The sequence below is a fragment of the Spermophilus citellus genome, assembly GCF_964194105.1.
Source record: "Spermophilus citellus genome assembly, chromosome: 2".
NCBI lineage: Eukaryota > Metazoa > Chordata > Mammalia > Rodentia > Sciuridae > Spermophilus > Spermophilus citellus.
In genome coordinates, this window is record NC_138183.1 from 223480875 (window position 1) to 223495750 (window position 14876).

Below are 14876 nucleotides of genomic sequence, written 5' to 3' on the forward strand. Positions count from 1 at the left end.
TAATACTCTTAAAATTCATAGGAATAGTCTTTTAAAAACAGTTTGTAACAGTGATAATTAATTTTCACAATTACTGCAATGGTAATTGATGAAGTATTTTTGGTTTCATAATTTGGACTCAGACATTCCTTTGTTCTTTTGTTAAATGATGATTAAAGTCTATTACTATATATCAAGAACTATGTAATGTTTTGAACGACCAACAAAAAAAATAATGATAAGTTATTGATTTAAGAGGAAAAAAAAGTCTATTACTATGCTCTTCACAGAACACATGTGACAGAATCCTTTCCTTCAATGAATTCCCTAGTTGGTGGGGGAAGGTGACCAACAGGGTAGGAACCGATAAGCCCATTGCTACAGATAATCATTGCTGTGATTGATCTCATTGACGAAGAGTCATTCTACAGAGAGGCAAGTAAATGCACTTTGGGTGAAAAGAAATTAACACATGGCTCAGAGATCTGCAACAGAACATAAATGGAATGTGCCACATTCGGGCGACACCTTTTTGCTATGCAGCTAGAGCTTGGCGTTCATGTTGCAGGAAGAAAAGCGAAGGAAGTATGCATGGGTCGCAAAAGATGGTCAATAACAGGCATGGGTGAGGATAGGAAGAGCTTAGGATTCCAGATCAATTTTTTTTTTTTGTCTATCTGCAATAGGTAGCCATTGAAAAACTATGAAAAATATTATGTATTAGAAAGATAATTGATCACAGATTGCATGTAAGGGTGAGTTGGAAGGAGACATTATGGAGATAGAGGTCAATCAGAAAGATGTTTCAATGAGACCAATGATAAATGTATATTAGCATGAATCTAACTTGAACATATGTTAGGGAAGAAACTTAATTGTTCCTAAAGTCAATGTTGATGGACATAAAACAAGAATTCCTTAAATAAATGTCCATAATGCTAAAATTCTAGTCCTTAAAATATAGTAACATTATAACAATATTACTGAAAGTAGATCATTCTGATGGTTGAACAATGAAATTCTCGTTCCATGCTTTTGTCAGAAAACTAATTATATTCAAGCTCTTCACCAGATCTCACTTTCACTAACTTGGCATGGTTCCCTGCATGGGCTCTGTGCTTTTATCAGGCTAATGAACTGAGTTCAAAACAGCAGCCTGGTAGTTTTTCTGGCTACACTGATTACTTACAAGATTTCTCTGGAAGCATCAGCTCTTGTTGAAGCATCAGTTGGCATTTGCTTTTCCTCTGTTTCTTCAACTTGCTTCTCTTCTCCAAAAATTGCTATGGGTTTTTGCACAGCAAGCTTGCCTCCAGCCACAATGTCGCTTTGGACTTCTAAAACAAGAGCTGAGCAGAAATGCACAAATTGCAAGGACATATTAGTTATGATCACAGAGCACCAGGAATTTGAAAACACATACTAACATGCAAATACAAAAAAAATTCCAGCCATTTGTTCTAATCATAGGTTGCTTTTAAACTATGAATTTGAATTTCATTTAATTTAATGTTAGTAGATTTTTCCCTCTCAAGATATTATTATTCAAAAGTACCTAAAATAGGTCTTTCAAAAATGTGTTAATTATTCTATATTCTAATTCCAAAAATGGGCTACAGTATTTAGATACATGTCTCTAGATCATTCTCTGCGTTTCAAACTCATTAGTGAAAATCCCAATGCCTTGAAAGACACATGCAAAGCTTTACTGCACAGTTTTTGATACATATGATAGGGATAATGTCTTCAATTATATTATTTTCTTATCCCTTTTTTCTTTCTGTATATAAAGTAAGGATCACAGTGAAATTAGAGATGCTGCATTAGGGAAGCAAAAGTCCAAAGATAGTTTTGGACATTCAAACAGCATACTGCCACAAGACAATAGCCGTGTAAGTCAGGATGATACAACCATGATTTGTGATTTTTCCAAAAGCCTTTTGCTCCTATTTAGCATGTAAAGGATTTAACCTGGAGAAAAAACAAACAAACAAACAAACAAACAAACAAAAACCACCACTTATGGGCCTGAGAGAATTAGAGGCAGAAGACAGAAAAACCATAAAATCACAGGGAATCCTGCCTCTCCCTATAGGCTTCACTTTGAGTACCTTAGTTGTCTGTGGAAACATTGAGGACACTGCCCATTGTTCAGTACACTGTGACAGGGTCACCTCTTGAGCTATTCTTATCACTCCAATCTGAGGCACAGTCACATGAACCTGGATCTAGTTTCTGGAAGGTGTACCTAAGACATAGTATTTGCTGAGAGTCATCCTGGGGAGCTTTCCAGAAGTAGTCACCAAACAGGAATGAGATGTCTCTGTAACAGTTTGTAGACGTGACTACTGAGTCACTGCAAGGCTTCAGAGGGCCAGAATGAAAAAAGGGGAGCCTACATCAGGAAGGAGGTACCACCCACCCAAAGCATCTCTGGGCCAAAACAATGGAACCCAAGTTTCCCCAGCCATAGACTTCAGCAGGGAGCAAGACAATCTACATGCCAAGTTCTTTCCTGTCATCCTAGAGAGGAACTAAAGTGAGGATATGGAGACTGAGAAACCTGAAAGCCCTCCCTAAAGAGACTAATTAAATCAATTGATGGATCAACATTTACACCTGAGTGGACATTTAATTTTTTTCTTGATGGAAATGTATGAGGCTCAGATCTGTTAAAGACATATAAAGAAATCATGTGCTTTTTGAGATACAAATTGTAGTATGAAAAAATATGCAACCCTGTTAAATATAAAAATTAGTCTAAAGAGCTAAATAGCAAGATGAACAGGTGAAATATAATCTGTGCAAAATTTTTATTTTAATATAAAACAATATCAAACATTTTATTTTGGCAGAATATAAAAAGATAAAATAATTTCATAGTTTAGGGGTGTACTTGCCTAGCATGTACAAGGCCATGGATTTGATCCTCAGCTCCAACAAAAGAAAATAACAATAAGAGAAAGAAGAGGAATTCCAATGCTTACTTTCTTCCTTACGTGTGCTGCAGAAGGTTTGAATTTTGGAAATGTCAGATGCTAGGTTCCTGAGGAAGATTTGCTTCTTTTGCTGAGCAATAGACAGGTCAGGATTGATCCAATGTTCTCCACATGAAACATATACCTGTCAAAAAAAAAAAAAAGAATCGATGATTCTGTACATAATGGATCATAGTACCAGTATTTATAATAGCCCAAACTGGAAACAATCACAGAAATCAAAATACCATATAATAGTTGAGTGGTCAAAAAAATGGTGGTATCATGGAATACTATTTAGTATTTAAAAAGTATAAACTGTCAACAAAAACAATTTTGATAGGTTTCGAGAATTTTATATGGGGTGAGAAAAATACTTCACACTATCTCTGCAACTTCTGTGGGTCTACAATAATTTAAATATTAAAATGTTTTACATACAATTTCTTAAGAACAGAGGAAAAGTAAAAAGTGAAAGGTGGGCACCATTAAGGGTTGGCACACTGGGGCTACAGCATAAATCTGGCCTGCTGCTTGTTGTTGTAAATAGAGTTTTATTGGAATCCTGCTATGCCCATTCATATAGGTTGTCCATGGCTTCTTTCATGCTACAGCAGCAGAAGTGATATTTCCGTAGAGACCACATGGCCCACAAAGTCTAAGATTTTTACTTTCTGGCCCTTGGCAGAAAATTTCTTATAATTTCTGGTATAAGTGAATTTATAATATAAACACCAAAATGTTAATATGGATATTTCTGGATAGAGAGATTATGGATGAGACTTTTTCCTCTTTATTTTTATTGTATGTATTTCTTAAATGTCCTTAAATGAATATATATATCTTTAAAAATGAAAAAAGATTGATATATTGAAAAGACTCAGTATGAAGTAAGGGAAACCCAGTGCTGCCTTTTCTGATCATTACACACTCATCAGTACAAAGACTCTGTGTGAGGACCTAAGGAAACTTTCTTTAAAAATTCCTCTTCTTGAACATCACGTTTCTTGATAATATTTTGAATGCAGTAAATCATACAACCACTCATGTTTCAATCTTTATGTTGATTACTTAGAGAGTGGCAGGTTAATATACAATCATCCTGGCTCCATTTTATCCTCCTTACACCCTTACACGCTTTGCCCTGGTAACCTCATCTACACTTAGCTTTAGACTAAATTTATCTTTTATTACAGTATGTTTTAATACAAGTTGCCTAAATTCTGTCTCAAAAACAACAACAACAACAACAACAAAAAAAACAACACAGTAAATAATCATGGCAGAACACACACACACAAACATTAAAAACAAACTCTTTGAAGTGGTGGCATTAGCATTTAAGTTAAGATCTACTAAATTGCAAGAACACCCTATAAGCTTCCTATGATATCGGTCATTGGTGCCTGGGTTTAAGAGTCTCTCAAGGTTGCTTATCTTCAGAGTCTGAGGCAAGTTCTGACAATATTATGTAATCTTTGTTCTCAGTGTAAAGAATTTCAGGCATTAGTTAGGGCAGATTTTTGTTTTTGTTTTTGTTTTATTCCGCGCTGATGCCTTGAATTCAAAAATGGGAGAAAAGACTAGGCTGCTAAAGTCCTTCCATTTCTCAACTTTCTCTAACCTCCCAAATAGAGTGTATGAAAAACTGGATATAATATTTTTCCTGAAAAATTGACATTATTATTAAGAAATAATTAAACAACTATATTGCATATTCCTCAAAAAGAGTAAAGGATCTATTTCCTTAAAAGTCAGAGAGATAAATCACAAGTGGTTGGTAATATGGCCTTCTCTGGTTTCTTCAGTTTTTAGTGGGGATAACAGAAGCCTCCATCTCAAAGGGTAGTAATGAACACTAAATGAACACACAGGAAGTTCTCAAAGATGCTAGTTATTAGTATAACTTTATGATGGTTGCTGAGTTAGGATAATCCTGAGAGAAAATAACAATGCTAAGCATCTGAAGTCTTCCAATGAAGGATACTTTTCCTTTGGTGGCATTCATATAGTAACACTTTGTTTCAAATCCACTTGTTTACCAGTTCATCTCTTTGCAGGTCCTTTAGGGAAAAGATTTCCATGCCCTTTTCATTGAATAATCTCCGAGCTGCAGAAGGTAATTTTAAAATTTCAGTGCACCTGTAATAAAAAAATATAAAAACTGACCTTGAACACAGAATGCTTCCAGCAATAGAGAGAGAAAATAAAAGAAATCAAGGTCTGGGTTGTGTTGACAACTCTGTCTGCAGGGCTGAGCTAGTTTAGAGCTAGCTATCCTTTTTCATATCCTTTTGAGTCTTCATTTCCCCTATCCAAGTTGTGATGCTTGGGGAAAAGTCTTTAACCTTTCTCAGCCTAAATTTCTTATCTTCAGGATTGTTGTGAGGATTCAAAGATGATTTGAAAAGTGCTCAGCACAGTGGCAGGCATGACCAACAAATAGGTAGACATATCCTTACTGACTTCATTCCTCAGTGGGCCCTGCATCTTTCTATCCACACCTCGGGTTCATGCTATTCCTTCTCTCTAAAACACCTTCCTTGGCTTTTACTGTTGAAACTTTGATCTTTCTCCAAGATTGCAAAAGGCACATCAGTCACCAAGCAGTCCCTTAGCTTCCTTCACTGGAAATGATCTCTTCGAAATAGAAATTTTTGACTTGGCTAAACAGTAAATATTGATTTCTTTCCCTCTCAAACAAGATCTGGGTATGCCCTGTGGGTATTGAAATAAATGGCACCAGGCTCCCTGAAGAGCTACCTACCTAGTTAGCAACAGACTTATAGTGTGGCATTGTAGCTGTCAGTGCACTGAAAGAACACAGAGGGAAAACAATGAATCTATGGAAGTGACATTTGAGTAGGACTTCAAAGGGTGAATAGGAGTTCATAAGGGGCTAAGCTTCAGCTGAGTGTATGGACTGGAGGAGGGGCCAGATGAAACTGAAAAAGAAAACAGGAATTAATTTAAAACACTCAGGATCCTGGATAGAATCTGGCTTCTATCTCAAACAGGAGGCCACTGGAGATATTAGAGAAAATGCATGGTATTACAGATTTGCCTTCTGCCAAAAAGTTAGAAAATGGACTGGTAGTGGGAGAGGCTGGACCCTAGGTAGCCAGTTTATATTAGGGATAAAGAGGTAGGAATTATGGGGAAGGAGTAGAGTTAAGGAGAGTGATTCTGCATTTCCTAAGGATATTCCCGTGGTGACCCTTTCTTTAGAAGGAGGAAAGTGAAAGGTTCTTGCTAAATATATTTGATGTTAGAATGTACTGTTTATAGCAAGTGAGTTAGCAGTATCTTTATGCTCATCAGTAAGACTCAGCTGAATAAAGAACATGTTTAAATTTCATTACCTTCATTGAGATGAAGCAATTAAGTACATAATTGGGCCCTTTTAAAAAATTTGTTTTAATAAGTTATACATGACAGTAGAATGCATTTATGTACTTTGATATATCGTACATAGATAGGATATAATCTCTCATTTTTCTGAGTGTACATGTTGCAGAATCATATTGGTCACACAGTCACATATATACATACAGTAATACGGTCTGTTTCATTCTGCTATTCTTCCTATCCCCATATCCCCTCCCCTCCCCTCTCTTCACTTCCCTCTACCTAATCTAAGGTAATGCTATTCTTCCCTAGTGTCCCCTGCCTTATTGTGAATAGCATCCGCATATTAGAGAAAACATTCTAGGCCCTCTATTTTTTTGAGACTGCCTCAGAAGGAAATAAACCAGTGAGAATTAAGTCTTTATGTCCTGTGCCCTAATTCTGAAAGCTAATAGACCAGTGGAGACTGGGCCGTGTTCCTCATCCATAAGAGTTGGTGAGGTAGAAGGAGCAGACAGGGAACACAAGAGCATCAAGTCAGGGTTACAAATCTCCATGCTTCTGTTTGGATGACAGCCAGAGACTCAACCCAATTCCTTCTACTTCCTCCACATCGACATCTTTGCAGGTTCAAGCAGTTACAATATGGTCTAAGAAGAGCTACCAACATCACTTCTGCTCCCACTCACATTTTCCTAGGGGAACTGTTTAGAGTCTGGGATATCTTGTTTTAGGACAATGTTTGAGAGAATAGAAGGAGTGGGTGGTTAGTGGATGTTTCCTTCTCTCTGTTGTGTAACCCTAGTTTTAATGTTGAGTTTGGCATATGTGGGTGGGTTAAAGAGGATTGGGACAAAGAGTTTCACACTGTATTTAACTCTTCTGTCTACTTCACATGCTAGCCAATATGAGTGGGAAAAGGAAAAGAAAATAACTGGATTTTAAATTCCTGAAAAGGAATGTGGGCTCTGAAATCAGATTGTCTGTGCTCAAATTCTATCCCTCTCACATTCTGGCTGGGTAACCTTGAAAAAATTACTTAACTTCTTAGAGCTTCATTTGCTTCATTTGTAGTAAATGAAGGGCAAGGCTTTGCTGAAGGCTTCCAGCTAGTTAATAGCAAAGTAGGGCTTAATATTAAACCCCTTGTCCTTTGACCCAGTGGGTTTTCTAATATTACAGGTTGCCTGCAAGAAGCAGAAGGCATCAAGAAAAAGTTCTACGTCTGTTACTCTAATATGAGACATTTTACACTACAGATGGATACTGTAGTACCTATCTCCTGAGGCTGTTTTACAGATAAATATGCTAACACTATAAAGCACCTGGCATGTGAAAAGTAATGCAGTGAGGAAGATGGCATACCCCATAATCCCAGCCACTCGGGTGACTGAGGTGGGAGGATCCCAAGTTCAAGACCAGTACAGGCAGCTTAGCAAGACCCTTATAATTAACAATTTGTGGGCTGGGGATGTGGCTCAAGCGGTAGCGCGCTTGCCTGGCATGTGTGTGGCCCGGGTTCGATCCTCAGCACCACATACCAACAAGGATGTTGTGTCCGCCGAGAACTAAAATAAATAAATAAATTCTCTCTCTCTCTCTCTCTCTCTCTCTCTCTCTCTCTCTCTCTCTCTCTCTCTCTCCCTTTCCTCTCTCTTTAAAAAAAAAAAACAAAAAAAAACAATTTGTTTCTTATGTAGATACAAATGTACTTTATGTTGTACACAATTATGTTGTTAATGTTGTACACAATTAATTCAGGCATTTGAGTGGAAAATGCCTTTACATTTAGCATATTAAGTATTTACCTCTCCAAAAGATGATGAAATTCAGTCTCATTTATTTCTGTCACAGAATTCTTAGTAACACAGATTTTCTCTTTCCTTTCAGGATTAACATTTCTGAAACAAATTATTCAAGATTTGATTGTATTAGCATTAAATTATTAATTATCTCTCATATGAAAAATTAGGAGGTCTTAATTTACCATGATTTACCCCAAAACAGTCTTTATCTTTCTTTCAAACAAAGAATTTCCACTAATACAATTAAATACTAAGCTTCATACTACATATTAAATAATAACATGTTGTTTTATAAACAAGTATACTATGAGTATTATACATAAGAAAATTAATTTGCAATATTCTAGTCCTCTTCCACCATTTGACCCAGCTATCCCACTCCTTTGTTTATACCCAAAGGACTTAAAATCAGCATACTATAGTGACGCAGCCACATCAATGTTTATAGCAGCTCAATTCACAATAGCTAGACTATGGAACCAACCTAGGTGTCCCTCAATGAATGAATAGATAAAGAAAATGTGGTATATATACTCAATGGAATATGACTCAGCTTTAAAGAAGAGTGAAATTATGGCATTTGCCAGTAAATGGTTGGAGTTAGAGAATATCATGCTAAACAAAATAAGCCAATCCCACAAAACCAAAGGCCAAATGTTTTCTCTAATATGAAGATGCTAATTCACAATAAGGCAGGAGGCACTAGGGAAGAATAGTATCACCTTAGATTAGGTAGAGGGAAGTGATGGGAGGAGATAGGAGGGGATGTGGGGATAGGAAAGATAGTAGGATGAAACAGACATTATTACTGTATGTATATATGTGACTGCATGACCAATATGATTATGCAACATGCACACTCAGAAAAATGAGAGATTATATTCTATCTATGTATGGTATATCAAAGTGCATAAATGCATTCTACTGTCAAGTATAACTACTTAAAACAAATAAAAAAATTTAAATCCAATAAAATTGAACACTGTGAGATGTAAATTTGTCGCCTTTGAAAAAAACGCAGAGATTACATTAATCTTGTCTGTTTTATTCACATATGGTTCTATTATTAATCTAACCCTAAACTTTTGTGTGTTGTTTGCACTATTGTGGATTGAACTCAGTCTTATACATGCTAGACAAGTGCTCTACCTTTGAGCTATGTTCCCCAGTCCCAAACCGAAACATTATTTTAAAAGAAAAATAATCATGATCACAAACAGATGCATAAGTGGTATTATTCGAATTTTCAAGTTAGAAAAACATTCTTTGCACTTTTAGAATCTCTTTATTAAATGAAATAATAGTGATCAAATGTAATGATTCATCCATTCATTCAATAAGCACTGACTTGAGTCTTACTGTAGCCCCCCCCCCTTTTTTTTTTTTTTGGTTTAGGGATTGAACTCAGGGACACTCAACTACTGAACCACATTCCTAGCCCTATTTTTGTATTTTATTTAGAGACAGAGTCTGTACTGTAGGTCTTTGATAATACAATTAAAGTAACTCTGTAATACCTCGATTAGCTAGAACACACTGTTCCATAGCAGACAGCACATAAACCGATGAATAACATACCATTCCTATTTCTATCTCATAGATTGAGGCATTGCAGGTAAGTATGAAACAGAATGGTAGTTATGAGGCTGGGAGGAGGCCAGGACAACTGGTGCAACAGAGTGTACAGCAGCTACAAAAATCTCAGTGGGAAGCAATGCAATGTGGAGTTCAGGGTTAACATCTAGAAATGTCCAAACTTATCGTCAGAATATGCTTCTTATTATGGAGATGGGAGGTGTTGGGCAGTGTGGGGTTTTGAAGTGGGACTGGAGAAAGTGTTGGTAAGAATTATAACTAGAGAAATATAGAAGGATTTTTTTATAAAAGGCCTTAAAAGCTATAGTAAGGAGCCTAAGTCCAGAGGTCACAATTTATTAACAATTATTATGTGTACATTGAAATGATTTGAAATATAAAGTTTACTATAGAGCTTTATATTGAGCCTCTCTTCTTATTCCTTAAAGTATCACTTATAAAAATTTCTTTGCTTAAAATACAATTCTAAAAAATGAAATTTGCCTCTGACAAAAAATTATCAGTTTTTAAGTTATATATTCTTAGAGCCACTAATAAGATTAATTGAGAAGATTGTGTCACTAAATATAATATCAATTAAGTGAAAAATAATACCATTTGATCTTCATTTGGTTTTGCAGATGGAGGAAACAATAACAAAGAGAAACCCTCAAAACTGTCTACAGGGAGTTATTAAATAACCGAAGGATACCAGAACCAGAGCTGGGTTTAATTAAACTAGATTTTATTTCATCTTTCTCTCATGATTTTACTTGTAAAGGCACTAACCAATGGAACCTCTTTCTTTTTATAACTAAGTTTCAGGTTAACTCAAGGAATGTATCCATGTATATCAATGAATTTATTTCTTCTGCAAGATATGTAGCTTGTATTTGTTAAAAGCAGCATTGCAGAGTTTCTGTCTTGGATGACACTGGGATGCGATTCACACAATGTAAACAGACCCTTCAGCAGGTGGACGTGGCCATTCTGCAGTATTAGCCAAGACTCTTTCCATGTAAACCTTTTGTTAACCAGTGTTTACATACAGCAGAGGTGGGGGGAGGGATGCTATTGATGATCCTGTAGAATACTTTTGAGCCAACAGAGAAAGATTACATAATATTTAGTACAATTTTAGTGTCAAGTGCATGCCAATGTATTTTAATTTCTCGGGAATATATAATTCATGAAAAGTAAATAATATCCAAATACTTGATGAACCAGGACACACTATTCCATAAAAATAAATGTCAGACAATGGACAGTTTCATATACTCTTTGCCAGAATAATTGCCCAAATTTGCCAGTCTCTCAAAATGTTTGGATTCCCTGACTGAACCTGCATTTTAAAACATTAGTGTGATCTTACCTGTATATAATTTTGAGCCACAATTAAAGATAAGAATAAAAATAAATAAATAAGAAATCATGTATTAACTTTGGGCTTTTAGGAAAAAGGTCAGACACTTTTTTAAAGGCATTAACCTCACATTTTACATGTAGCAGAATGAGCTAATTATGAAATGTATGCGTCAAAGATTTCAATTTCAGGCTTGACTTTACTTTGAAGATTAATTTTTTACTTTATCATCTTTACAGGCAGTTCAGTGGACAGCCAATCTGAATGTTACTCATTGTTCAGCGATGTATGAAGTATATTTAATCAATGTGAAGAAAGTAATATTAAACCATTATCGGCAGTTTCAAATATCCTAAATGTTTCAAAAGATAGGTCAAGAGGTAATATTGTTGGTAATTATATGAGAAACAATGTGTTTAACTCATTCTTTACATCAAAGCTTCTCAATGACCTATGATTACTTTTTCATAAAATGTAATAAAAATATAACAGGTGATTTTTCACCAATGTTAGAAAAACACTGACTGTTTAGAAAGATTTTATTTCAATCATAAGGTAAAATCAATGCTTTTCTAGGAAGATAAACTTTTAAAATATCCAGAGGAAAGAATATGTTATATAAAGCTATACTTTTGAGAACTGTATTTGTTCATTATGTATTTCAAAGGTATAAATATGAATAATTGTGTATAATAGTAACTTAAATGAAGAATTACAAAGTTATAATTAAGAAGCAATTTGTGAGTTCAGTTATATCAACATATGTTAATAAAACTCAAGCAAAAGTGCTAATTCCAAACAGACATTTCTCATAGAACCTTTTTTTAAATCAAAGATACTCATTTCTAATTCATTATTTTCTCCTGTGCCTAGCCTATATCAGCAGAGATCGAATTAATTTCCTGATATAGCAACTAAATGAATTTTGTATCTGTTTTCACCTTTAAATATCAACTAGGAGCACTCTTTCTAAATAAATACATAATTACCCCCAGAAAAACACTCATAATAAAGAAGACAAAAATCTATAGAAACTAGAAAGTATATTTAATGATAATGATGAGCAAGTCATTCTTACTGTGTTTTAGATGAGATGTCTGGACAAATTGTAACAAGGGATCTGCTTTTATTATTATCTCCGTTCCTCAAAACTCTGAGTCTCATAGGGACATACTGCTCTGGTGTCTTCTGGATGGGTTTCTTCATGGGAGGGCTGTTGGGAATAAGCAGTCCTTCTATTGGCCAGTCAAAGTCCTTTAGAAAGAAATTATAAAAATGTGGTAATAAATAAAAAGAGTCACTTCTAGAATTATATATTTAAACTTTCATTTATTCAGCAAATATTTATTGGGCCCCTTCCCCTTGGCTATTCCAGATAATTCTAATTAACATTTTATTTTCATAAAGATGAAAATTAATGATTTTAAAAATTTATGTAAGATTTGTGGATGATTTATTCCATTTGACAGAAACACCATTCTAGAAAAGTAGAACTTGGAGTTTTTTTCCTCATCATGAAGTATCTTTAATCAATGTAAAGAAAAGAAGAATGTGCAAAAAGTGGTATTATGATAGCCTGGAATAATATCATCCTAAACCAGATGTGGCAAAAAGATTATAAAGAAAGAATTTTTTTATAAAGCAGAATAATATGATGAAATACCTTCAATACATTTTAGATGAATTGTTTTGGAATTCACTTACTTTCTATCTCTTCATCCATATATCCATTTATTTATGAATCAGTATATTATCAAATGTTTATTGATTATTAACTATATTCCAGGGATAGTACTAGGCCCTGACAATAAAACTACAAACCAGGTAGGATACTCTCCCTTAAGGGATTTACTTAAAGTTATACTTTCAGAACTTTGGGGAATTATAGAAACTTACATGGAAATAAACTGGCAATTATAATAGTGTAAGTATAATAGTGACAGAGTTCCATACTCTGTGCTGTAGAACCACATAAGACCCTGAGTATTGCCTTTGAACAGTCCTAAAGCCTCGTTCAGTAAAGGATGGGATAAAAAGTGTATCTATCAAATTTAAAATTAATAGAACATGATGCTTGGGCAATAAAAGAAAGTAAAGATGGCTCCCAGAGCATAGTTTAATAAGCAACTGTAGATAGTATTGCTGTTCACAGACACTCCCACAAGAAGAGTAAATGAGGGAAAGAGTGATCAGAGATGATGCTAGGCATGGCTAGTCCAAGTTAATTCATTCATAGCTTCCTTCCACCTGCATAGAAAATTATCTGTAGCATCTCCTGTTAATGCATTATGGGGAATGGTAGTAGACAAATACCATAACTTCCTATAAGAGTAAGTCTGTTTCTCTGTTCCAATCGCTCTAGTATGTCTATTTATCGACCCCTATGCAGTATCAAATGCCTTGATTACAACAGTTTTAGATCTAGTAAGTTTTCATGTCTAGGAGGTCAAGTACTTCTACCTTGTTATTCTCCTTTGGATATTGGCTCTTGTGGAGCCCATGCTATTGCCTATATATATTTATGAATCAGCTTCTTTTGTTTTTTAAAAAGTCTGTTTGAAATATGTATTATGTATATTAGGTTAAGAAAATTGCATATTTTTAAGGGTTTTCTTTCAGGGCTAGAGGTCTCAGTCAGTGGCAGAGTGCTGGCCCAGCACATATTAAGCCCTGGGTTTTACCCCCAGCACTACAAAAATGTTTTTTCCACACTGTGCATTGAATCATATAATGCTCTTTTTCCTTAAATTTACTGTGCTTATATGATTACTTATACTTTCATCAGCTTTGTATTAATTACATTAATTAGGTTTTCAAAGTTTAAACTAATGGTACATTCCTGGATGAATCCAAATGATGTATTATCATTTTTATAGATTGCAAAATTCAATTTGCAATATTTGTTTTCAGGATTTTCATTTATACATTCATAAATAAAGTTAACATGTAGTTTTCTTATTCTATCCTCATCAAGGTTTGGTATCAGTGTTATTCTAGCCTTACAGAATGAGTAGGACAATGTTGCTTCTCTTTTTGTATTCTGAATTTTTAAAAACATGTTTGGTAGAATCGATCAATAAAATCGTTAGGTTAAGAGTGTTCTTTTCTGGGAGATTTTAGCTACTACTGATTCTATTTTTTTCTATGGTTATTGGACTATTTAGGCTCCCTGACTCTTCTTGGCTTCTTTTTAATACATTACTTTTGGCCAAGAATTTATTATTTCACTTATCTACATTATTATGTTTATTAGCAGAAAGTTATTTATAATCATAAATCTCTTCTTAATCTCTCAGCATCCATACTTATATCTTTCTTTTATTTTTGATATTATTTACTCTTTTTCTTTAATCAGTTTTACTGGATAAATTCACTTTATTAATATTTTCAAATAACTGACTTTTTGTTTTGATGATTCTATTATATAGATAGTATCTATTATATCAGTCTCTGCTCTTATAATTTTCTTTCTTCTTCCAATTCTTACAGCTCATTTTACCATTATTTTTCTAATTCCTTAAATTGAATGCTTATCTCATTAATTTTTATCTTCCCTCCTTTTTTTTTAAAGAGAGAGAGGGGAGAGAGAGAGAGAGAGAGAGAGAGAGAGAGAGAGAGAGAGAGAGAGAGAGAGAGACCTTCTTTTTTAATACAAACATTTAGAATTAGAACTTTGCTTCAAGAATACTTCTCAACCCACATTTTTTGCTTTGGTTCTAAATATATGTCTTTTAAAATTTCATTATGATTTATTTTTTGTTTCACAAGTTAAAGTGTCTCTAAATTTCCCAACATAGGACCTTTTGTACTAATTTCTAATTTCATCCA

At 34.5% G+C, this 14876-nt stretch overlaps 1 protein-coding gene across 1 annotated transcript in view; it reads right to left on the bottom strand.

Annotated features, from left to right (window-relative positions):
- DCDC1 (doublecortin domain containing 1) overlaps positions 1-14876 on the bottom strand; it is a gene marked incomplete at both ends in the record, with an annotated part of 489436 nt that overhangs the window by 63871 nt on the left and 410689 nt on the right. Inside the window, 5 exon segments of the mRNA XM_081282196.1 lie at positions 1169-1328; positions 2967-3102; positions 5000-5099; positions 8114-8206; positions 12127-12302. Of these exon segments, the coding sequence (XP_081138322.1) occupies positions 1169-1328; positions 2967-3102; positions 5000-5099; positions 8114-8206; positions 12127-12302 (665 nt within the window).